Source organism: Cavia porcellus, unplaced genomic scaffold, assembly GCF_034190915.1.
Source record: "Cavia porcellus strain 051 isolate PalLab524CR breed Dunkin Hartley unplaced genomic scaffold, mCavPor4.1 scaffold_11, whole genome shotgun sequence".
NCBI classification, from domain to species: Eukaryota; Metazoa; Chordata; class Mammalia; order Rodentia; family Caviidae; genus Cavia; species Cavia porcellus.
The window spans coordinates 83,265,756-83,290,139 of record NW_026947494.1 but is presented as its reverse complement, the minus strand read 5'-3'; the positions used below and the strand labels follow the sequence as shown (position 1 = coordinate 83,290,139).

The window sequence follows — 24,384 nt, the reverse complement described above, 5'->3', positions numbered from 1 at the left end:
TTAAACAAACAGACCCAGGCAAAAGTGCAGCAGGCTCTATTTTTGACTTGAATAAAAAGCCTTTCTCTACCAATAGTATAAAATAGTACGGAGCTAAAATTAGGTATGTAGAAGTATTCAACAAAACAAAAGGCCCAAAAGTTTTTAGATAAGCAAATAAAGCCTTCTTTTGAAGCTTAATGTTATTAGAAATTCTCTAATAAGATTTAAAGGCCCTGCAAGATACTCATGAAAGATAGGAGAATTAACATCTAAATCAAAGCTTGGGGATTAAAGACTGATTTGTATATATAGCAAAGCCAAAAAACCCCTACTGATCTACCTACTCTGCCACAAAAGGAATGTTTTGAGAAATCTACTGTATTTTAGTTGATATTTTTTATATCAAAGTACGAATTACCCCTGGCATTAAAGGGGATGGGACTGCCTAACTTCAAAGAATCACTATGGTATAAAGAATCCAAGAATCCAGACCTACTAGATGTTATAATCTGAAGTCTGAGCTTGTGCATAAACAAGCAAATAGTATCAACTGATACCATCAACTGGTGAAGTATAATGCAAGAAATACCTATATTATTCTCAAAATTGAAATCACAAATCCCAGAACAATAAATAAATAAATAATAGCTGGCCATGGTGACCTACACCTAAATCCCAGCCCTTGGGAGGCTGAGGCAGGAGGATGGCTGAGAGTCCAACCTCAGCTACATAGTAAGTTCAAGGCCAGCTTGAACTGTTATAGCTAGACCTGTTTCAAAAACAATTAGTTAAAACATGAATAACCTTTAAAAGAGTTATCTCAGGGAGGAAAAAACTTCAACCAACAGTCTAAAACCTTTCATTTCCAATGCTAGCTATCAACAAATAAGTAGTTATCTCTAACCTATTTAAAAAATTTTTGTTTAAATCAAAATAGGCCCCCAAAATCTCAGAATATCACATTAATATCTTATTCAGACATCACTTATTAGAAACAACCAAACACAGAATGATAAGAAAGACCTGAGCAGTACAATTACAACATGCTAAAGCTAATAAATTTTACTCATACATATTCCCTTTCAAAACATTAATACCAGCTAAGTGTGATGCAAATTTGTAATCTCAGCTACTTAAAGAGACTGAGGTATACTTAAGAGGCTGCAAGTCAGAGGCTGGCCTGGGAAACGGGAAAACTTGTCCCAAAATACAGTAAGAGTTGTAGATACAACTGGGTTCTAGAGTACTAGCCTACCCTGCAGAGGCCCTGGATTCAATTCTCAAGAGGGGCAGAAAAGGGGTAACCTAGATTCAAAACAATTATAACACTGGCAATTTAGTTGCCCAATACAGAGATCAGACAAGGAGACTGATACAAATGGACCAGTTGCGTCAGTAGTGACCAGGACATACAAGATGACTAGGCTGCAGGAAGTTGAACCAAGAACAATTTTTGGACGTTATCGTTCAAGAGTATACATAGGTAAGATGCCTATCACTTAAGCAGATCATAAGTATATTAGTATTTAATATAGCTGGTGCTGAATCATTCCCAAGAATCTCAAATCCATCTACAACAGCAAGGAATTGATACATTTTAAGAGTTTAAAAAATTGTTAATATAAAATATTGCTACTCTGAAGAACAACATTTTGGTTATATAGAAATCTTATTTCCAAGTACCAGAAGAAATCCTAACTAGCGATAAGGGAGTATTTTATTCCCATAACAATACTGAATGACCCACAGGATTTTAAAACGTACTGAAATAAAAACAAATCCTCTTGGAATTCACACAAACAGAACCTTCTCAACAGCATATATTACTTGTCAAAGTTAGCAGTATAGATGGGGGAAGAAAAAGTAATAAGGTTTCAAAAAAGAAAAGAAAAACAAGCTAGGTGGGTGCCTGCGACCCCAGCCACTCTGGAGGTTGAATGAAGGAGAATCACAAATTTGAACCCAGTCTGGACAACTTAACCAGTAAGTGAAAACTTGCCTCGAAGTGAAAAGTAAAAAGGTGCTATAGATCAAGGTCCTGTGTTCAATCCCCAATCCAAAACATAAATAGCTGGGCATAGTGGTACATACATACTTGTCAACCCAGCACTTGGGAGGCTGAGGCAGAAGGATCTCCGGGAGTTCCACATTAAGCTGGGCTACGTAGTGAGTTTAAGTCCAGCCTGAACAATAGTGAGACTCAGTCTCAAAGAATAAAAAGGGGAAAAAAAAGGAAAAATCTCACAGCAACAATAAACCAGAAGTTACATTCTCCGAGATAACCAGTATCATACATTCTCTAAGATAACCAGTATCATCTAGAATATAACATCTACCTTTTTGAGGGGGAAAAGGGGCGGTTACTGGGAATCAAACTCAGGACCTTGCACTTGCCAGACAAGCATTGTGCCACTGAACTATATCTCTAGCCCATTTGTTTTTTTGTTTTGTTTTGTTTTCAGAACATAACATCTAAAAAACTCTGCTAAGTTAGCAAACATTATTAGTTGAGTGCAGTGCCACATACCTATAAATCCCAGCACTTGGGAGGCTGAGGACAAAAGGATCACCAGGAGTTTGACATCAACTTGGACTACATTGGGAGTTCAGGGCTAGCCTAGATTATACAGTGAAAGCTTATCTCCAAAAAATTTTAAAACAAGAAAAAGATAAAGGAAAACAAAAAAGATCTCCCGCCTAATAGAATTTATACATGAACACTGCCTACAAGGACATTTAAGTGGAGATTTACGTTAAGAAAAAGCATGAAAGCTATAAAATTCTGTACCCTAACTTATAATTGCTGGCTGACCATGGTAGCATGTACCTGTAATCCAGCACTGAGAAGAGTGTGAATTCAAGGCCAGCCTGGGCTACAAACTGAATTCAAGGCCAGCCTGAACTGCACAGAGAAACCCTATTTCAAAAAAAAAAAAACTAAACAAAGAATTAAATAAATGTTAAATGGAATAAGAGAATTCCACTGGAACTTAAAACTCTGCTTTACCAAAACAGTACTGAATAGTGGAAAAACTCAAGATATACTCTATAACCTTAAACAATTATACTTGTTAGTTTCCTCAAATATAAAATTAAGAAAATACTGTATCTACTTTAGCTGGATGTGGTAGCACAAGTCTATAATCATAGTACTTGGGAGCTGAGGCAGAAGAATGTCAAGTCTGAGGCCTGTTTGGATTGTACAGTGAGTGAGACCCCAACTAAGAGAAGCTGCCTTGGACTGTTTACAAATATGTAATACAAGCAAACCAGGGTATTTGTCACAAAAAAAGGGCTAACAGGCAAGTAACTATTAATAATTATAAATGTCTTATCAGTTTATAATGGGACACTATGCAAACGCTACTTATATACTAGGTCTGAATAAGGAATTGTATATATAAGTAGTACTTAGGCTTTCTGCTTTTTTTTTTCTTTTTGAGACAAGGTTCTTACTATGCAGTTTAGGCTGGCCTTGAGTTCATTTTGTAGCCCAGGCTGATCTCAAACTTGCAACAATTCTCCTGCCTTATCCTCCCAAGTGCTGGGATTACAGGAGTGCACCAACATGCCTGGCTATGCTATTTTTTTTTTTAATTCATTTTGACTGTATCCTAGGAACAATTCAGAACTTTCCATAAAATGGAATTTTAGGTGAAATCAAGCTGCCTCAAATGAAGACAATTTATAAAGTATGTGTCACCATGCAATTATGCAAAATCAAATGAATGACAGATGATAGCAGAAAAACAAACTATTTAAGAATCAGTATTTGGTGCTGGGGACTTAGCATGGTGGCATAAATGCCTGCCTGGCTAGCACTAAGTTGTGCGAGTTCAATCTCTGGTGCCAATAAATAAATAAATAATCAGCCTTTGTTTCTGTTTTGTTTTGATACTGGGGAATTGAACTTGACCTCATGCTTGCCGGGCAGGTGCTGTGCTGCTGAGCTATATCTCTGGCCCTGTCTGTATGTTTTTTGAGACTGGGTCTCACTATGTAGTTCAGACTGGCCTTAAACTCACTATGTAGCCCAGGCTAGTTTCCAATTCATAGTGAACCTTCTCTCTCTGCCTCCCAAGTGCTGAGATTACCAGTGTATGCCACCATGTCCTAGAAGAATCAGCATTTTATAGCAAATATTTTAAGTGAAGATTCTGGAACCTAATGAGTAAATGTCATGAAACACGAAAATGCATCTGGAGTGCTTAACTGTCCAAGTAACCAAAGCTAAAATAATAATTGGTTTAGAACAGACTTTTATGGTAGATACTAAGAGAAAGCTGATAAATAGTTTACCTCAATCAACTTTTAGGCCTTTTCCTTGTTCATCAATATATATCACTGTTGACTATTCTTGAGACAATCTACTTCTCCAATTTTCCTTCTTATCATTCGATCTTACCAAATGAAATGAAGTACACTTACTAATTCCTGATCTTCCTCAGCTACTCCTTAATCCCACAGCAGATTTCTCATCCCCAATTCCTAACCGAAAATATGCATATCAATACAAAGTTGATTCACTGTTTGATTACATATTAGTCTTTGCTTCATTAACACAAGATCATCCACAAGTTCAAGGCCTTATACATAATGGCTCAAGGCCAATCTAGTCCACATAGCAACACCCTGACTCCAACTAAACAAACTAAATAAAAATTTAAAACCGCTAAAGATTATGAGGCATATTCATTTAGCATAGCTCACTTAACATGACAATTTTGGAAGGCCAAGATTTAAATCAGAACATTAAAAAGTAAACTCTTGGTGAAAGTCTTATCTGAAAAATCTAAATTAATACAAATTAAGGCAGAAAGATTATGTAATCAATTAAGTCAACTGTGAACTAAGAGTACAGTACTACTATTTCTCTTCTCATGTAGAAAGCATCGATAGCCAAACATTTTTAAACGACATAAAATTTAAGTCTGTCACTTGTCAAAAATACAGTATTCTTCCAAATGAATATGCTTTTAAGAGCTTCTGATAATTTCTTCAGTCTGAAAAGACGGACTTTTGTCCTAGACTTGGTAAGATTCCTAAACTGACAGAGTAGGTTCGGCATAGAGATACACACCTGTAATCTCAGCACTTGGGAGGGCTCAAGAGCAGGAGGCTGGTCTAGGGTTCAAGGCCAGCCTAACTACAAAGTGAGTTCAAGGCAGGCGTGAACTTCTGTCTCAAAAGAGACAAAGCAAAATGCCCCAATTTTAACTAAAAAGCCTAAAATATTAATAAAATAATTTTGTTTTTTGTTTTTTTTTTTTTAGGTAGGGTCTGACTATATAGTCCAGCATGGCCTTGAACTTGCTGTATAACTGAAGGTGCTCTTGAACTCAGAGATCTGCCTGTTTCAGCTTCCCAAGTACTGAGATTATAGACAGGCAGGCACCACCATGCATGGCATTATATAATAATTCCTAACAAGTAACAATTTCTATTCTTCAACTTGAATATTTAAAGTACTTTGTGTGGGTTAGGGGGTACAGCTCAATGGTAGTGTTTTTCTAGCTTCCATCTCCAGCATTGCAAAAAAATTTAACACTTAAAAAAACAAAGTACCTTTTGTTACATTTTGTACTTATATTTTTCAAAGTACTTTAACACAGTATTTTAGTTTATCTTCAATCAGTTAAGAAGTGTTGCTAACAAATCAGCACTATAGGTTAAGTCCCATGACCAGGGTAGGGGATACAGCTCAGCAGCATAAGCAACTGCTTGGCAAGCTCAAGGTCCTGAGTTCCATTCTTAACACCAAAAAAAAAAAAAAAAAAGTTCCTTGGCCAGTAAATACAAGAAAAAATGTTCAACGCCCCTGACCATTAGAGAAATGCAATTTTAGTGAAGCCTGCTGGCTCATGCTAAACTCAGCATTCAGGATGCTAAAGCAAGAGTTGCTCCACAAGTTCAAGGCCAGCCTGGGTTACACAGTGAGAATCTGTCTCAAAAAAAAAAAAAAAGAGAGAGAGAGAAATGTAAATTTAAAGGATATTGAGATTCTACCTTAATTCCAGAAAGTATAGCTAACATCAAAAAAAAAAAAAAATCAAATAATAGATGCTAGTGAGGTTAGGGGTGGGGGTACGATTCTTTGAATGTAAACTAGTGTAACGATTATGGTAACCAACATAGATTCCTTAAAAAAAAACTAAAAGAAATTCCATTAACCCAGCTATTCTCTTTTTTGGTACCTTCCTGCATGAATTAAAGACATATTATAAGATACATACACACTATGCTTATAGCAGCACAATTTGTAATAGCTAAATCTTGGAAACAGGGTGTACATGCACCGACAGATGAAAGGATAAAGAAAATGTGGTATTCATATACAATGGAGTACTACTCCGCCATAAACAGGAATAAATTTGAATCATTTGTAGGAAAATGCATGTACCATGAGACCACGTTAAGCGAACTAAACCAGACATACAAGCTTAAATATTGTGTGGTTGCTCTTACATAAGAAGCCCAAAGTATAAATAAAGGCAAAAATAAAAGGCAGACAGTAGTAAACAGACAGACTTTCTGAAAATGGGAAGAGTATCAAGAAATGATGGGGACAGGGGAAGGAGAAGGGAAGGGATCATAAAAAAGAATTAAAGATGTACTACATATGTGTATGTACCAACTTCCCACAATGAATGTAACCATTATGTACTGCAAGCGTGTACTAGTAAAAATTTTAAATGTTTAAATGAGTCAATAGAAGCAAGGATGTGAGAAAAAGAAAAGATGCTGTATCATCATAGTTAATACTGCTTACATGCCAGGCCTTGTCTTACATAGTTTACATATATTACATTCATGAAGGGCCATAATTTCTATGTCTTGGTGTCTGGCAGCTTGAATCTAGTGTTACATACATGATTGTTCCATTTGACAGCTTTGTATCAATTTTATTAGTAATAAGATTGACAAAACTGCCTGATGGGACAGCCCTGCACGTAGCATTAATGACTGTGCAAAAACATGAACACTTTACACCCACTTTACAGATAGGAGACTATAATACAGAGCTTGCCTCAAGCTGACACAATCACGTAGAATTTGTATCCAGGCAGTACAGTTTTGCTTTTTGTTTGTTGGGGGAATGGGGATGCTGGGGATTGGATACATGGACTTGCTCATCTCATGACTCTTATCACAGAGCCATATACCTAGCCTATACCTAATCCACTACGTTATACTGCAGAAAACTCAAACTTAAGATTTGTCCTATGTTAAAACAAACAGTAAGACCTCAAACAAAATGCAAAGTACTGAAAATGTCAATATAATTCAAAGTACTGGTATCGCAAAGACCTACTGATTGTAACAACTGAATTAGTTCATGTACACTAGTATTTTCAGAAATTATAATTTGAGCATAATTATTATTGCTGCTTTTATGGTTTTATTTTAAAAAATTAAAAGATACTAGAAAACTCAAGTAACAGGTGTAGGGTGATTTATAATAATAAGAACCCAGTTTTAGTCAACTGTTTCCACAGGGATAAACTATAATGAATTAAGTGACCAGGTTCCTGCACTTGAATTTTAATGTCACAAATTTAACCCAGTCACCAGAAAATATTATATTCCCAATTTGTTTTACACAAAACAATCTCTCATTCCAAGTTGTTAGACTAAGAACAACTACATTACTTTGAGTCAGGAAAATAGGTAAATAAGAAAAAAATGAAAATATTTAAACTCCTAAGATTAAGAAACTACATCATATTAAAACATTCAACCTAGGCTGGGCATAGTAGCACACAGCTATATTTCCAGCACTCTGGGAGGCTGAAACAAGGGGATCTCAAATTCAATCCCAGCCAGGACAGTTTAGAGACTCAGGAAGATTTTATCTCAAAATTTAAAGAGGGATGGGGATATAGCTTAGTGTGAAGGCCCTGGATTCAATCCCTAGTACTGCAGCACAAAAAGAAAAAGAACAGAAAACAAAATACAGTTTCCAATTCCTGTACAAGGTCTTTCCTACAGAAAAAAAATCTACATAAATTTTAAATACAATCTTACCTAAACAAAATCATCTTGTCTCCTATTGCATTCTATCCTGTTTAAAAGGGACAAAGCATTATTTTAAACAAACTACCATTCATTCCTTAATTTACAAAGCAGCCACTCTGACCTAAAAGGTAAAGATATGTTCTGTAGTTTGATTATATTCCTAATTGGGGACTCTTAAGAATTTCAAAACAAACTCTAAAGACTACTCCCTAAAATCTAGTTCCTGGGACTTAAAAGTCAATACAGAGTCTTATCCTAAAAAATAAGGAACATAACAGAAACAAAAAGGGTAAAGGGGGAAAATCTTTAACACTCAAATGGGGAGATTCAGTTCAATGAGTTATTTTAAGAACTACAGCAAAGAAATTATAGCTTCTGACTCACAGAACCACATCCCATTTCTGCAGCCCTGCTACGCTCTTTCTTTCAAATGACATAAACCTTAACTTAGTAAAAGCCAGAGACAAAAGCAAGAACTGAGTAGATGTGAGCAAAAATTAGGATTTGCCCTTTTCTTTCAGGTGCTTCTGCAACAATTTCATCAATATAAAGAGCATCTAATAATGAATTCTCACTTTTGAGGTAACCTGGAGGGGAAATATTTAAAGTAAATAAATCATTACTAAATCTGCATAATTTTTTTAAAGAAAATCATGCTGTTTCTTAAAAAACAAGATCCCTCTAAACTTATACCCCAGCAATAACATTTTCTGACCAAAGTGACTGGGTATTAGGCACACTACTTGCCTAACAAATCTTAATTAAGCATCTCAATTATTACTGAAGACCCTGGAATCAAAGTGTTACCTAGTATTCTTTATTAACAGATAATTATTCTACTAGATTACCATCTATACTGTGAATTAAAATAAACTTTACAAAAGGCAGTTTGAGTCAGGAACACGATAGCGAGCACAACACCTGGCAGGGTGAGGTAGGAGGATTGCTGCAAGTTTCAGGCCAACCTGGGCTACACAGTGAGTCCAAACTACAGAGATCCTGTCACAAAAACAAAAACAACGAGGAGGAAAAAAAGTAGTTTGCTTTGTCTACCACTCTCACTCATCCACCAGTCTATTTATAACTGCATCTGAGGTGATAAAATCAATACCCCAAATAGAGGCCTGAAATATGTCCTCAGTGACTGGAAGGTGCTATTACAGACTAGATTTCACCACAAATCTGACAGACACTTCCACATCAACATAGTACTGCTTCCTTTCAAATTATTAATTAAACATCTACTGAATTACAGATACATTCTCCAAGTTATTATTAGATCCTTACTAGTTTAATTTTTGGTCTTTTTATCAGTCTATAAACAAGTTACTTAAATACTCTGTAATTTCAGGTTCCTCAACAAGTAAGTAGGATAGCCTAGATTTTTTTTTTCAGTTTTAAAACACGTAGATTTTTAATTCAACAACTCAACACAGTATTTCTGCTGTCATGCTACAGTAAAACGTTTATTAAAAATATAAATTTATCCTGTGTGTGGTGGTGCACTCCTGTATTCCAGGCACTCGGGAAGCTGAAGCAGGAGGACTTGATGTGAATTCAAGGCCAGCCTGTACATAGTAAGTTCAGGGCCAGCCTGACCTGCATAGCAAGATCCCATCTCAAAAAAACAAATCAAAGTATACATTTAAAGTGAAAAGGTTTTCTTTTCTTCTTAATACTTTAGTGATCCCTTGGCTTGTCCTTTAACTTATATCAGAAGATAAAAATCCAAACATTGATCTACTGACACTTCAGAAGATATGTACTCGAAGGATCCTGGTCAAAAATCAAAAATACAGGGTAGGCATGGTGGCACATGCCTATAATCCCAGTACCTGGGAGCCTGAGGCAGGAGGATCTCTGTAAATTGAGGCCAGCCTGGGTTCCACAGCAAGTTCAAGGCCAGTCTGAACTGCATAATGAAATCGTGTTTCAAAAACACCCCCCCCCCAAAATAAAAACAAAAAACCCTAACCAATTCCTGGGGTAAGCTAATCACCCTTTTTAAAACCAAAATAAAAAGTTGTACAAGCATGGACAGACGGATGGCATGCAGGTTTCTAAGCGAGAGTACCACTCGGTGAGCTAGGATTCATTTGGTTCTACAGCCACATCTTGACCTGGCTTAAGAATAATAGGAGATGTAAGGTTTCCCTTATTTTGATCATGCCTATGTCTAAGAAAAACTGAGAAACAGACAAAGTTCTTATTGTGACAAACTGAGTTTTCTGCACTATATTATTATTGGTTTCATAATAAGCTATCAGAAAATTCCAGGCAATAAAGGGAAAACACAAATCGCATTCTGAGGATTCAAAGTGAAATAACTGAAACAAAATTAATCCATAAAATGCTCAACATTTAATTGGGTCTAGTGTTAAAAAATAAGAAAAAAATCATTAAAAAGCATTTATTCAAATATGAAACTTTAACAAACGAATTTTAATAGGCAAACTTGGTACTAAAAAAATGATTGTAAATTGTCATCAGTACACCAAGATATTTTGGTCTGAGTATAACTTTTTAAGTACAACTGACCAATAGAAACATAGTTTGACAGTATTTTTTCCAAAAAGATCTTCAGCTTTCAACTCTAAACCACTCTAAACTCTAAACTACTCCAAAATGAGTAATTTATACTTCATTTCCTTAGAAGTTCCATATGAAGTACAGAATTTAAGAAACTATGTTCCAAAGAACTTGTTGGTATTTAAGTTTACTTCCACATGCTGTGTTAGTTTTCTTTCACACCTCATATGCCCTGGTCATTGGAAGTTGCCATTCAAAGAGTTGTGTCTCATATATTGGTTCATGGATAAACCTGAGGTTTCAAGATCATTTACTTACTTTCCTATCCTATTAACTTGGTCCATTTTCTTATCAAGAAGAGTACTGATAATGGCATTTGCCACATACAATGTACCTGATATTTTTCCTTCAGTAAAATTCTGCTTCTAGCAACAAATGTTCACTTCCTAGTAAGGTTATAGTCAAGCAAGCTGCTAAAGTAAGTTCAGCAACAAATAGCCCAAACTTAGCTGTTTAAATGTAAATTATCTTTATCCATCAGAAAGACATAACATTATGTATAACATGAAAACCTCCATAATCCATCTAGATGAGACTTTTGGTAAAGTTTAAAAATCTTTTACAAGCCAGGCATGGCGGTGTACACCTGCTATCCCAGCTACTCAGAGGCTGAGGAAGGAAGATAGAAAGTTTTGAAGCCAGCCTGGGCATTTAACCAAATCTTACCTCAAAATTTTAAAAATGGTTTTAAAACCATTTCAAAGCTCAGTGGCAGAGCATCCCTGGTTCAATCCTCAGCACCACAAAAACAAAAGAACTTTTAAAACAAGATTAAAATGATGATAACATAGTAATTCTCCAAGCACTTAAATAATTTTGGATGGGCTCTCGTACTACTCACTGTAGACTGAATAGACTGCAGACATTTGTTTTAAAAAAGCAAGTCTGATGACAGCTAGCTAACATACGGGGTTTAAGCATCATTAAGCAGAACAGCAAAAACGTACTGTACCTTACTAGTCCCCAGGCATTTATCTAAGAGGCAGAGAACAGTCTTTTTAATATTTATTTTATACTAAATGTCCTTGCTGTCATCAAGTAGATGTATCCAGAACTGTTCTTATTTTAAAAGGACAGCTTGATTTCATGGATGGAAACAACTTCTAACACAAAGGGAGTTCCTCACTGCAGAGGCGCTGATGAGACTGAAACGCACAGGGCAAGAAGACTCTGTACTTTCCTAACTCAGAAACTTCCCCACTAATTCCTGCCAGACACTAAATCAGTAAAAGAGACCATATGTTCGTACTAAGATGATTTTCATCCCCTGCCTAGTAGCAGATCCCTCTAGATACCAATAATTTCTATCTTTTCCAAACACCCAAGTACACCCTCCACATTCTCCCAATTTCAACCTCTTCCAAAGTTGGCCACCTCTCCGACACACAGTTTGAAAATTACATGTAAAGGGTGAATTCGATAAACGGACCAAGCCAAATTAACAGAAGAGAAAGTAGGTGGGGCTTTTACCTGCAGCTCACACCAGGCAACTTCCACCGTGGTTTCGGTGTCCAGACCTTTGTAGACCGTCTTAAAGGAGCCTCTGCCGATCTCGATGTCAAACTTAAGAAAGCGGCCGTCGTTGGACATCCCCACGGCCTTGGTCTCCAGCTCTTCGATATCATCCTGTTGCTGGCCGCGTTCCTCCTGCGGCTCCTTGGCGCTGCCGCCGCCGCTGCCACTTCCAGTTCTCGCCGCTGGCGGCTCCTCTTTGCTTCCCACCAGGCTGGGCTGGGGAACCGGTCGATCTTTGCCGGTGCTACTGGGGACCGTCGGGGCGGCAGGGCCCGCAGCGGCTTGTTCCCCCGGGGCAGCGGCGGGCGGAGGCTGCCGGGCCACCTGGGAGGCGACAGCGGCAGTCAGGACCTCCTCCCGCGGGGGCTCTGCCGGAGCACTCTGCGGAACCGCCGCGGAGGCGCCCGGCTGGGAGGCTGAGAGCGGGAGGCCCGGCAGCTCCAGAGCGGTGGCGTTGGAATCGCAGATGACGCTCCGGCGGAAGAAGCGGTGCTCCGTGGTGGTGGTCGTGGCGGCGGCCGCCCCGCGGCTGTCCTTGTCCATGGTGTGGCGGCGGCGCCGGTACTCTTCAGTCCGGCCGGGGCCAGCATCGGTCGCCGCAGCCCCCAGCTTCCCACCCACGGAGGAGTCGGAACTGGAGCCATTCTTGGAGACCGGCGCTGGCGGGGAGAGGAACAGGGCGCTCGGGGTGCTGCTCTGCTTCTCAGCGGGGCCGCCAGACATGGTGGGTCCGCGGGGGAAGGTGAGCTAGCGAGCGCGCGCGGATCCGAGAGAGGAGGGGCTGGGACGACCGGACGCGGCCGAGATCAGCACTGACAAGGCGCCCCGAGGGCGGCGCGGGGCTGCGGCTGCGGCGCGCGGGGCGGGCGGGTCGGCGGGCGGCTCGGAAGCGTGGCCGCGGGGGTCAGCGCTGCGCGGTCCGCGTCCATCCTGCGGCGGGTGGCTGAGCTGGGCAGACGGTGCGGCCTCACCGGGCGCCCATCACCCGGACGAGGGGCCGAAGCTGCGGGGCCCGGCGCCTGAGGAGCGGCCCCCCCTTCCCCGCGGCTTCCCGCCCGCCCCGGGCCTGGCGAACCTCGTCCCTCCGGGCCGGCGCCGGGGCTGAGGGAGGGAGGAACGGTGGGGAGGGGAGGGCCGCTCTCCGCGGGCCCCGGCTCGGCGGCCTCTTCGGACCAAGGGAGAGAGACCCAGAGGACTCGGGGGGTGTGGTGGAAGGAGGAAAGAGCAGTCACCCCAGCAGGCGCCTTCTGTCACCGAAGATGCGGGTTCGAGTGGCACAAGAACAGCCGCGCCCGCCCGGGAAACTCTCCGCGCTAAATGGCGCCGGAGTCTGAAGCCTCCACACAGCCCGCTCGGACCCCGCCCCCCGCGCCCCGGGCGGCTCCTCCCCCGCCGCGCGCTGAGCTCCTGCGCAGGCGTGCCAGACTCAATGCACCCTGGGACTGGTAGTTCTCCAGAGGGAGGAGTGAAAGGAACTGTGGAGATAAGGGCCTAGGACTTCCGTGATGCTCTGCGGCCGCTTTATCCCGAAGCCTCTTGGGAACAGTGGTTTTCTTTGGAAACCGCCCCTTCTGGAAGCCTGAAGGGAGCGTCATCGTGGGTCCCTCAATCCCATCCCCAAGTCCGTGTTTGCTAGGAAAATCGTTACTTAGGGATTAATTGTAAAAGAAGAGATTGAAGCAAAGAAGAGAAAAGAGAGTGAGAGAAAGAGGAGAGATTCCCATCATGCTCTGCTAAGAGGATTGTCTTGCAATGAAAAATGATCTGTTACTGGTCTTTAATGGAGAGAGCTGCAGTGGTGTTGAGCGAGCGGGACTTGAGGGAGGAGGGGAGGCAAAGCAAGATTGCTGAGATTCGGAAGAGCCATCCATTCGTAGGAAACTTTATGGACATAACGCTTGAGATTAATATTGATTGAGGTTTAGGGTAGGAACATTAAGGCAGCATTATCTTCCATCCCCCAGACACGCACGCACACGCTCGCGCACCAATTAAGGCCACATTCTCAGCTCCAGACTCAAGACAGAAATTCTGAATGCAAAGATGCGTTCCCCTACTGAAATCGAGAATTGTCTTGCTTTGCCCTAAGAAACTAATGAACAGGGGTGGAGGAGGGGGTTTGAGGAAAGAGAAAGATACATGTTCGTATCTTTGACCATAAATTTGAGGGCTGAGTTGACTTCTGCCTTTGTAGTTGGTTAAAACTTAATTTCCATCTTTCTTTTGCTTAGTAGCTTAGAAAAAAACAAAACAACCCACACCCTTTCTCTGGAACTGCATGAATGTACGTATATAATTCATACCAAGGCTCTGAACTCAGGAAATTTGAATCCATACAATTCACAGTGCGGGAAATACTTCCCTTCAAACCGTCCTTGTGTCCCTGGACCCTTAGCAATTTGCAATCTACAGTACACAGGACTGCACAGGTGATGAGCAGCAGGGGGCACCAGACAGAGTAGGAAACAGGATTTAGAAACCAGACGGCAGTTAAAAGTCAGCTCAACCGGTAAGAGCGGGAAGCGCTTACGCATACGCAACCCTATCGGATCGCGGACCGCGCGGAGAGCAGCAGTAGTTTGGAAACCACTGCAGGGAAGATTCGTTAGTACAGTTTCTCTTGATGAGCGCCGCTTAGAGAAATCTTGCTATACAATTTGTATACGCTCATCGGATACGTCAAAAAATTAACGTTATTTCTGTTTGTTTTGTTTATCAAAAGCTACATTTTCAGGCTTATTCAGAACCTTTGTTTTAAACCAGTGATATTTAGATTTCGTGAAATTGGCAGGTTATGAATATTTTAAAGCACAAATTCAGCAGGGGTAACTAAAGTGCAGTACTAAAATACTTTCATTGTTTTAGAGAATAAATCTTTCATTTGCCATTCTAACGGTAAATCTGGTGGTGATTATAATAATGGATTTTCTTCAACGATAAACCTAATGTCAGCAAGGGAAAAAATAACTGTAGAGCATATTTTTGTTGTGCTTCTTGGTGCTTCTTAGAACTTAGTTGTTTTACTATAAAGAAGTTTGTTTATAAGACAACTAATTATATTATCCATTGGCAAGTTAAAAGAAGATCAGTAAATCACAGTGTTCACTTTTTTGCCTCCTTAAAAAAATTAGGATGTTTCTGTGTGAGTACTTATACAAGCATTTTATTATTGCCCATTCTTGCTTGCTGAGCCCTGAAACTTCCATCACACTGCATTGGACACAAGTCTTTAACAATCACATGTCATGTCAACAAGTCTTTTCAACCAGGAGCACCTAAATTCATTGTAAGTTATTCAGTTATCTGTTGACTTAAAGCACCCTTCCCCACACGGCAGTGTTTTGTACTTTGGTCAGATTAGTTTTATTATGAAAACGGACATAACTTCAAGTATAATATTATGCACAATGGTGAGATTTAAAACTTACACTCTGTACAGTGAATATGTACACAGAATAAACACTTCTTTGCTCAATTCTCTATTTTTATTTTATTTATTATGACTATTGTTATTGTTATTGTTATTATTTTGGTCTTTTTGAGACAAGATCTGGCTATGCAGTTTAGGCTGGCCCTGAGCTCACTTTGTAATCCAGGCTGGTCTCGAATTTGCAACAATCGGCCTGCCTGAGCCTTCCAAATGCTAGGATTTCAGAGGTGCACCACCACGCCCAGCTTCAATTCTCTTTTTAAAGTTTACCAACCTCCAAGTAATTTGATGTTTTTCTAAGATTTCATTGCTATAATCCCTGGTAGTACTTACGCTGTCATTTCAATTATCAAATAAGGAGTCAACTCCTCTATCATCCATATAAAACATCAAGTAACAAATAGAGGTAGCAGTAAAAAAAAAACCTCCAGATCACAGTACAGTGTTAGAGGTTTATCATCCTGACCTTTGGGTTCATAAGAATATAAGTTTTTCCCTTCTTTCACCGTGTTCTTTCTCTCTAGCTCTTGTTCATTTTCTTGTTGTTCAGTTTCACGTTGATTCATGCTTCTCCTTTCCTATCCATTCAAATTTGTCTGGCATGGTAGCACTTGCCTTTAATTCCAGCACTGGAAAGGCTAAGGCATGAAAACCTCACAAATTGAAGGCCAGCCTGCGCTATACAATGAGTTTAAGGCCAGCGTGGACTACAGAGTGATATTGTCTCAAATCAAACCAAGAAAAAAATTTTTTAATTGCAAAGAAGGCAGAGTTGGGCATGTGGCTCAGTGCTAAAGTGCTTGCCTACTACCAAGACCCTTGATCCCATCCTGTAGCACTGCAAAAAAACAAAGAACAAAAGAAAGCAAAATAAAATACATGAAACAGCTAGAAAAAAAGAACCAAGGAATAGTTAAACCACATTTACAATCATATTAAAAGTAAATGATTTAAATTCTTTTAAACTCTCCAGTACAAAGGAAGATATTGATAGATTAGATAACAAAGTAATACCTTACTATATGCTGCTTATTTTTTAAAAATAACCTTTTAAATCTTAAGACACATTACTGGTGTGGAGGCACAGGCCTGTAATGCCAGCACATGGGAGCTGAGGCAGAAGTGAGTTGTAGGTCAGCCAGAATTACATAGCAGGACCCTGCCTCAAAAAAAAAAAAAAAAAAAAAAAAAAAAAAAAGTTTTAAAACAAATTAAAAGGAAATAGAAGAAAACACTACAAAAAAAATTAGTAGTGATATTAATATAAAACAAAGTCTCGAAAAAAGAACAAAAACAAAATTTTAAAAAATTTCATTGAGTTCAATTCACCCAGAAAAAAATTTCAAAATTAATAATACCTAAAACTATAAAAATTATGGAGGAAAATCTATAGCCTAGGGCCAAGCAAAAACAAAGTAAAAAAAAAAGTTTAAAATGTAAAAAAAAAACAAAAACAAAAACAAAACACATTAAAATACTATTAAAATGGACTTTATGCAAATTAGAATTTTTTTGTTCTTTAAAAGATAATGTGGCTGGTCATGATGTGTACACTTGTATCCCAGCTACTTGGAAGGCTGATGCAAGAGGATTTCAAGTTCTATACCAGCCTGGGAAATTTAGCAAGATCCTATCTTACAATAAAAAGGACTAGAGATGTAACTTAGTAGAATGTTTGCCTAGTATGCATGAGGCCCTTATGTTGATCCTTGGCACAAAAGAAAGGAAGAAAGAAAAAGACAGAGAGAAAGAGAGGGAGAGGGAGAGAGAAAAAGAGAGGGGAGGGAAAGAAAAAGAAAAGACACAGCTAAAAATGAAAGAAAAAACTAAAAATACTGGAAACTAAATGTCTGAAAAAATCAAAACAGTATCTAGAGAATTCTTGAATTTAACATTAAGATTACAGTACAATAAAAACGTGTGCAGAAGACTTGAACAAGTTCTTCACCAAATAAGATAAAGGAATGGCAAATTAATACATGAAAAGATGAATAACATCATTAGTCATTAAGGAAATGAACAATAAAACCATAGTGAAATATCACTACATTCCCAAAAGGATGGCTGAAATTATAAATAAAATACTAAGTGGTTGATAAGGATATAGAACAAATACCATATTCTCCTGAAATTTGGAATGGATTTTATATTATTTTTTGCTACAAAAGTTACAATAGGACTTATTTTCAAGATGTCTTACTTTTTCATGTACAACAGTGTGCATTTATTCATGTATAATTATATTTACTCATGTACAAAAATTTACATTTTTTTCAAATACAATCACACTATCATCTACTGAAACACTGTTGTAACTATACAAATCCCATATTTTGACTGAATTTCTTTGTGTGTGTGTGTGTGTGTGTGTGTGTGTGTGTGTGTATCTTTTTGAGACAGGGTCTCGCTATGCGGTTCAGGCTGGCCTTGAGCTCACTTTGTAGCCCAGGTGGTCTTGAACTTGCAACGAGCTGCCTGCCTAAATACCCAAGTAGACACCTTTAGTTTTTAAAAATACTTTATTATTATTGTTGGGTTTTTTTGGAGACAGGATCTCATTATATAGTTCAGGCTGGTCTTGAACTCACTATGGGCCCATGCTGGCCTCGAACTCATGGCGATCTTCCTGCCTTAGTTCCCTGTGTGCTGGGACTACAGGTGTGCATCACCACATCAGGCCCAAGGAGCACCTTTGGACAACAGGAAACACTGTAAACAGATGAACCAAACTTGCCGAATGACCAATTGGAGTAGAGATAATGCACAAGTAATGTATACATTTGCTAATGAATAGAAATGAATGTATCTATCATCATATGAATCTACATAATTAAACACATAAATAAATGTTTTCTAAGTTTTGGTGCTTACAATTTTTGTCACTTTTGTGTAGACCATCTTTTTTATTTATTTATTTTTATTTTTTTTTGTGGTATCAGGGACCAAACTCACAACCCTGCACTTGTCAGGCAGGCACTTATGCCACTGAGCTAAATCCCTGGCCCTCATCATTCTTAACTCTTTTTGTTGCCTCTCCTGTCTTGTAGTCTTCAACTAACACTTGGTTGGGTGGAAACTTTGTGCCTAGCCTGCAAGATTTTGCGACTTGAGTGAAGAATTCATGGGATAAAGTCTCTGACAGCTGTGTCTCCAATGTACTATGAGTAGGCTACATGGACAAGAAACACTAATTATTGCTGGACATAAGAGATTGAGGCCAATGGTTATACAGGAAATAGAGTTGCAAGAAATTCAAATCAGATGTGGTGGCGCCCTCCTGTAATCTCAGCACTAGGGGAACTGAGGCAGGAAGATTGCCATGAGTTTGAGGCCAGTGTAGGCTACCTAGTGAGTTCAAGGCCAGCCTGAACTATATATTGAGATCCTGTCTCCAATAATAATAATAATAAATAATTTTTAAAAACTAAAGGTGTCAGGGGCTGGAGATTTAGCTCAGTGGCATAAACGCCTGCCTTGCAAGCAGGCAGTCATGAGTTCGATCTCTGGTACCAATAAAAAGGAAAAAGACAAAAAAAAAAAAAAAAAAACTAAAGGTGTCTGCGTATTTACAAATACTTAATTATAATTTATATTATGATTTATTTGAATAGTTGACTCAATATTTATTTACATTAAATTATATATTAATATAACTTTATTATGTAATATGTCTGTTGTGTGTTGCAACAGATGAACTAAACATATCCATCTGGCTGATGATCTTATCTGGTGTTTATTTTGGGAATCAGGCTTCTTTTGTGAGCATCCTGAAAACTCCTGCTATGGTTTATTTTCCATTTAGGACTTATTTTGGGGAAAGTACAGCAGTTCTCTCAAATTGCTGGTAAGAACACAATGGCATAGCCAATTTGAAAAATAGCTTGACTATTTAATAAGTTTGAACATACATTTAACTATATTATTTAGCCATTCCACTGCTATATATCTAAGAACTATGGAAGCATGTGTCTGCATAAAGACTTGTATGAAAAAAAGTCATAGCAGTTTTACTCATGATAGCCTTATATTGCAAAAAATCAAATACCTATCAGCCGGTCAATGGGTAAACTGTGATATTTCCATGTGATGGAATATTATTCCACAATTTAAAAAAATACTGATATGAAAATAATATAGGGGCTGGAGATTTCACTCAGCAGTGTAAGAGTCTGCTTGGTAAAGACAAGGTCATCATACTCATAAGCGAAATAATTCAAACTCACGTATATAAATACAGAATAGTTTTCCTAGTGTAAGAAATGGTAAGAATACATAAAAGTATGTGGTAATCGTGATTTCCCATTATATTGCTTTGATGCTTTATAATGTTTTCATTCATTAATTGGAATGGTTTTACTCTGGGTTGTTTGATTTTATTGTCTGTGATGGTATGAACAGCTATTTTGAAGAAAACAAGACATTATAATAGCTAGTGTTGATTTAACATCAGCTTGTTTTGAAGTCCCCCCAAGCTTTTGTCTTTCTGTCTCCATCGGTTTTATCATGTTGTATCTTATTGGATTTTATTATATGTGACAGTATAAATAAAAAAAATTTTTTTTTGTCTTTTTCTTTTTTATCAGTACCGGGGATCGAACTCAGGACTGCTTGCTTGCAAGGCAGGGGCTTATGCTGCTGAGCTAAATCCCCAGTCCCTAAACAAAATTTTTTATAGACAAGGAGATAATACAGAAACCATTGTTCTTTTTCTGTTAGTTGGTTCTGAATACCCTGTAATACTTTCATTCTCTTGAATGGTTTTATTTTGTCTTTTTATGTTTGATACTATAGTATATGAAGGTATACTCAAATATTTCAAGGAAAGAGACACTATGGTAGCTACTGTTATGTCAGGTTGTCTTGTGGTGAAACACTATGTTGCTTCAGTTGTTCTGTTCTGACCTGTGTTGTTATGTCCTCTTTTATCTTAATCTATTTTTTAAAATAAAAAAAAATTTTTTTAAAAAGACAAGGTCGTGAGTTCAATCCCTGGTACCAAAAAAAAAATTATATATATATATATATATATATATATATATCAAAAGCATTATGTTATGTAAAGAAACCACACACAAAAAGACTGCAGATTTCATTTACATATAAATCCAGAAGACACAAAAGTATAATGACCAAAATATCAGTTCCAAGGTCAGTCAGTGAAGGGAAGGAGCTGACTGCAAGGAAGCACAAAAGAACTTTCTAGTGCTGGAAATGTTTTCTGTCTTAGTTTTAGTGGTGGATACAGACTGTATTCATCCAAAACTCATTAAAGTCGGCAGGCTTGTTTTTACTGTTTGCCGTGCTAGAAATTGAATCTAGGGCCTCATGTATGCTAAAAGGAGAGCTCTGCCAGTGAGCTGTGTCCCTGCCCAAATGTGCAAGTTTTTATTGCATGGAAGTTATTCTTCAATAAGGCAGATTTTTAAAATGGTACATAATTCCACCAAAATAGAACATATTCTGCAGAGCATTATATTCTACTTACAATTGTTTGTCTTGATACCCAAGAGATAAAACATTATGTCCCTGTAAAACTATATAAACTATGTGGGTTAAAATGAAATTGCTAGTTTAGTTCAATAGGTTCTAAGTATTGATCATTTTCATCCATTTCAGTGGTCTGGAGGGATGAAGATAGCTATGAAGATAAATATTCAGAAGCATTCCAAGTAATGTGAATTTGCCAAATATCTTCTTTCCAATAAATGGAAAAACAATCTCCATCCTAAATATCGGATTTTCTTACAGTCTTGAGGGTGTATCTTAAGGATAGAGCACTATCTAATATGTGTGAAGCCCTGGGTTCTATCACCAGCATAGCAGGGAAATAAAAGTGTTTGCTTACATTGCTTAGCCAGTTATAAACATGGCAAATTCTATCTGCTATTTATATATTCATAATTTAATATTCAATAATACTTTTCTGAATTTTTTGGATGTGTTTGTTGTTTATTGAGACAGGGTCTCACTATGTAGTTTAGGTTGGCCTTGAACTCACTATGTAGCCCAGCCTGGCCTCAAACTCATGGTAATCCTCCTGCCTCAGCCTCCTGAGTCCTGGGATTACAGGTGTGTACCACTGCACCCAATATTGAATTGTTTTTGAGACAGGGTTTCACTAAGTAGTTCAGGCTGGTCTTGAACTCACTCATGTAGCCCAGACTGGCCTCAAACTCATAGTAATCCTCCTGCCTCAGCCTCTGAGTGATAATATTAGAGCATGTGCCACCACACCTAGTTTAACTTTTCTGAATCATAAAATGATGATTTTGCTAGATATATTTTGCTTGATTAACACAGTCAAGTTCACTCTAGAAGAATTATCAAACTTAATTATATCATCATAGCAGTAATAACATCTTCCAAATATCTATGTATTTGAGTCAATTGAAGATAGGATATATATGTTCTCCCTTAGAGTGGGAAAGAGGGCCTGGGGTATAGCTTGTTTGACCATGTGCCTCGCATACCCAAAGCCCTGGGTTTTATTTCCAGCACTGAAAAAATTTAAAATTAAAAAGAAAAGTTCGGACTCCCTAGAGAAAGGTAATGTGCTTTCACTGCTGGATGTATACTGAGAGCAGCTTCTCAAATTAGATCCTTTCAACTGCCAGGCTGGGTTTAGCTCTTTATCTATGTTTCTATACATTTCTTATCACTGAACTTTGATGGAGGTATTAAATTACGACAGAATAGGATTGGCCACTTGGATCACTGGCTCTCTCTGTAACAAGCCAAGACAGGTTGAAGCACTGGATTAGCTACCCAAAAGAAAGAATACAGGTGCTAGGGACTTGGTCAGAAAAATAAAATCTGTCAGACAGTCTTTGCTTAGTGTTATTCATTAAAGGAGGTTCAAAAGGCTGACTGGGCCAAAGAGAAATTTAAAAACTCCTATAAAGTCTAGTTCTTACTTTACTGTCAAATCTCTCTCTCTCTCTCTCTCTCTCTCTCTGTTTCTTCTCACAGGGTCTCACTATGTAGCCCAAACTGACTTCAAACTCACAGAAATCCTCCTGCCTCAGCCTCTGAAGTGACGGGACTCTACAGGCCTGCACCATTTTTTTCTTTGCAGTGCCAGAGATGGAACCTAAACCTTTGTGCATGCTAGGCAAGTTCTCTGCCAATGAGCTATGTCCTCAATTCTACTCAACTCTTTTTTTAAAATTTTAAAACAAAAAAAGAATAAAAGTGATAATACAGAATTTTTTTAAAATAGGAGATTAATAAGGGTTAATATACAGTGTATTGTTATCTTCACAGTTTTTTTTTTTGTTTGTTTTGTTTTGTTTGTCTTTTTTGAGACGGAGTCTCGCTATGCAGTTCAGGCTGGCCTTGAGCTCACTTTGTAGCCCATGCTGGTCTCGAACTTGCAACGATCCTCCTATCTCAGCCTCCTGAGCGTTGGGATTACAGGCGTGAACCACCACGCCCGGCTCACCGTAGTTGTTTTGATTACAAAATATAGGCATGGAATATGATCATACAATGAAAGCACAAGCTGTTCTTGTTCTTTTTGATGAACTAATAGATTAGTAATATAAGTTTGTGCCTTCACTGTTTGATCATTTATATGAACAATCTTACCCCTTCAACACTTTTTTTTTTTTTTTTTTTTTTTTTTGTCGGTACTGGGGATCAAACTCACGACTGCCTGCTTGCAAGGCAGGTGCTTATGCTGCTGAGCTAAATTCCCAGCCCCCTTTATTCAACTCTTAAAATGGGGGGAAATCTACCTCTTCAGATGCCTGTGATACATGGCCATCTCCTAAAGACAAATATCCCAAAGTAGATTCACTAAGACGTCTTTAAGTGTATGGATCCTCTCAGGAAACATCTGGTTTCCAAGTCACGTTAATGAACATCACACCAGAGTTTGCTGAAACCCCTGCTGGCCAGGAGGTTATGGTGGACATCCCCTCATTTCCACAGACAGGTAAATGACAGGTGACAATCCAGTCCATGCTCATGTTTACCCGTGTCCACCACAAAATCTAAGAGAAGACCTGGGCCAAGTAGATGTTGGTTAACTGCATGATTGACTTCAAATGCTAAATTGAACTTTGTTAAAATTTGCATTATTGTGTATCTTTAAGGGCCAGAAAATTACCACATTTTTGCTGTACTCTTTTTGCTTGTTTTTGTTTTTCAGACAGGGTCTGGCTGTGTAGTTCATTCAGGCTGTCCTTGAACTCATGGCTTTCCTTCTGCCTCAACCCCTCAAATACGAGGACTATAGATGTGTACCACCACGGCCACCTGTGTTACATTCTTTTTGAAAAAATTTATTGTTTTCTCATTTCAGCAGTCATATGTGCTCTTTTTAGAAAATAAGAGTAAGCCAAAAAATAAAACATCAAAACAACTCGCAATTCTACCACAGCAAGGTCGAGACCTAGGGTACTGGGGATGGCACCCCGGGCCTCCCGCGTGTTAGGCAGTGCTCACCCACCCTCGAGCAGCAGCCCTACTCCCCGGTTAACACGCTTTTTTGTTTGTTTGTTTGTTTGTCTGTTTTTGGTACCGGAAATTGGACTCAGGGTCTCAGGCTTGCTACCCACATTAAAGCTAAATGCGCAGGATTTCCTTCCAATGTTTTCTTCCTTTCTTTTTTTGAGACAGGGCCGTACCACTCTCAATACTCCTGTCTCAGCCTCCTGAGGACTAGAATTCCAGTAATGAGTTACCTGGCTTCTTTTTTCTTTTTTATTGGTACATGTTTGTAGAACATAATGATTGCATTCATTGTGGGAACTTGGGACCTGTGAGCTCTTTCTTTCTGTTTTTCATTCTTTTTTCTTTTGGTCTTTCTTTCTTTCTTTTTTTCTTTCATGAACATAGTTGTTTTATCA

The 24,384-nt window shown here is 38.6% G+C and overlaps 1 protein-coding gene across 24 annotated transcripts in view; it reads right to left on the bottom strand.

The window, feature by feature from the left end:
• Nucleotides 1–13,450, bottom strand: part of Wnk1 (WNK lysine deficient protein kinase 1) — a 135,589-nt gene extending 122,139 nt beyond the window's left edge. For 15 of the 24 annotated variants that reach the window (XM_063258600.1, XM_063258586.1, XM_063258587.1 and 12 more), the window contains exon 1: nt 12,058–13,449. In XM_063258600.1, coding sequence (XP_063114670.1) covers nt 12,058–12,825 — 768 coding nt within the window. In that variant the 5' untranslated portion in view covers nt 12,826–13,449. Of the gene's footprint in view, nt 1–12,057 lie in introns of all 24 variants that reach the window. The other 9 variants (XM_063258603.1, XM_063258604.1, XM_063258606.1 and 6 more) reach the window with 4 other exon arrangements.
• Between the last annotated feature and the right edge of the window lie 10,934 nt (nt 13,451–24,384).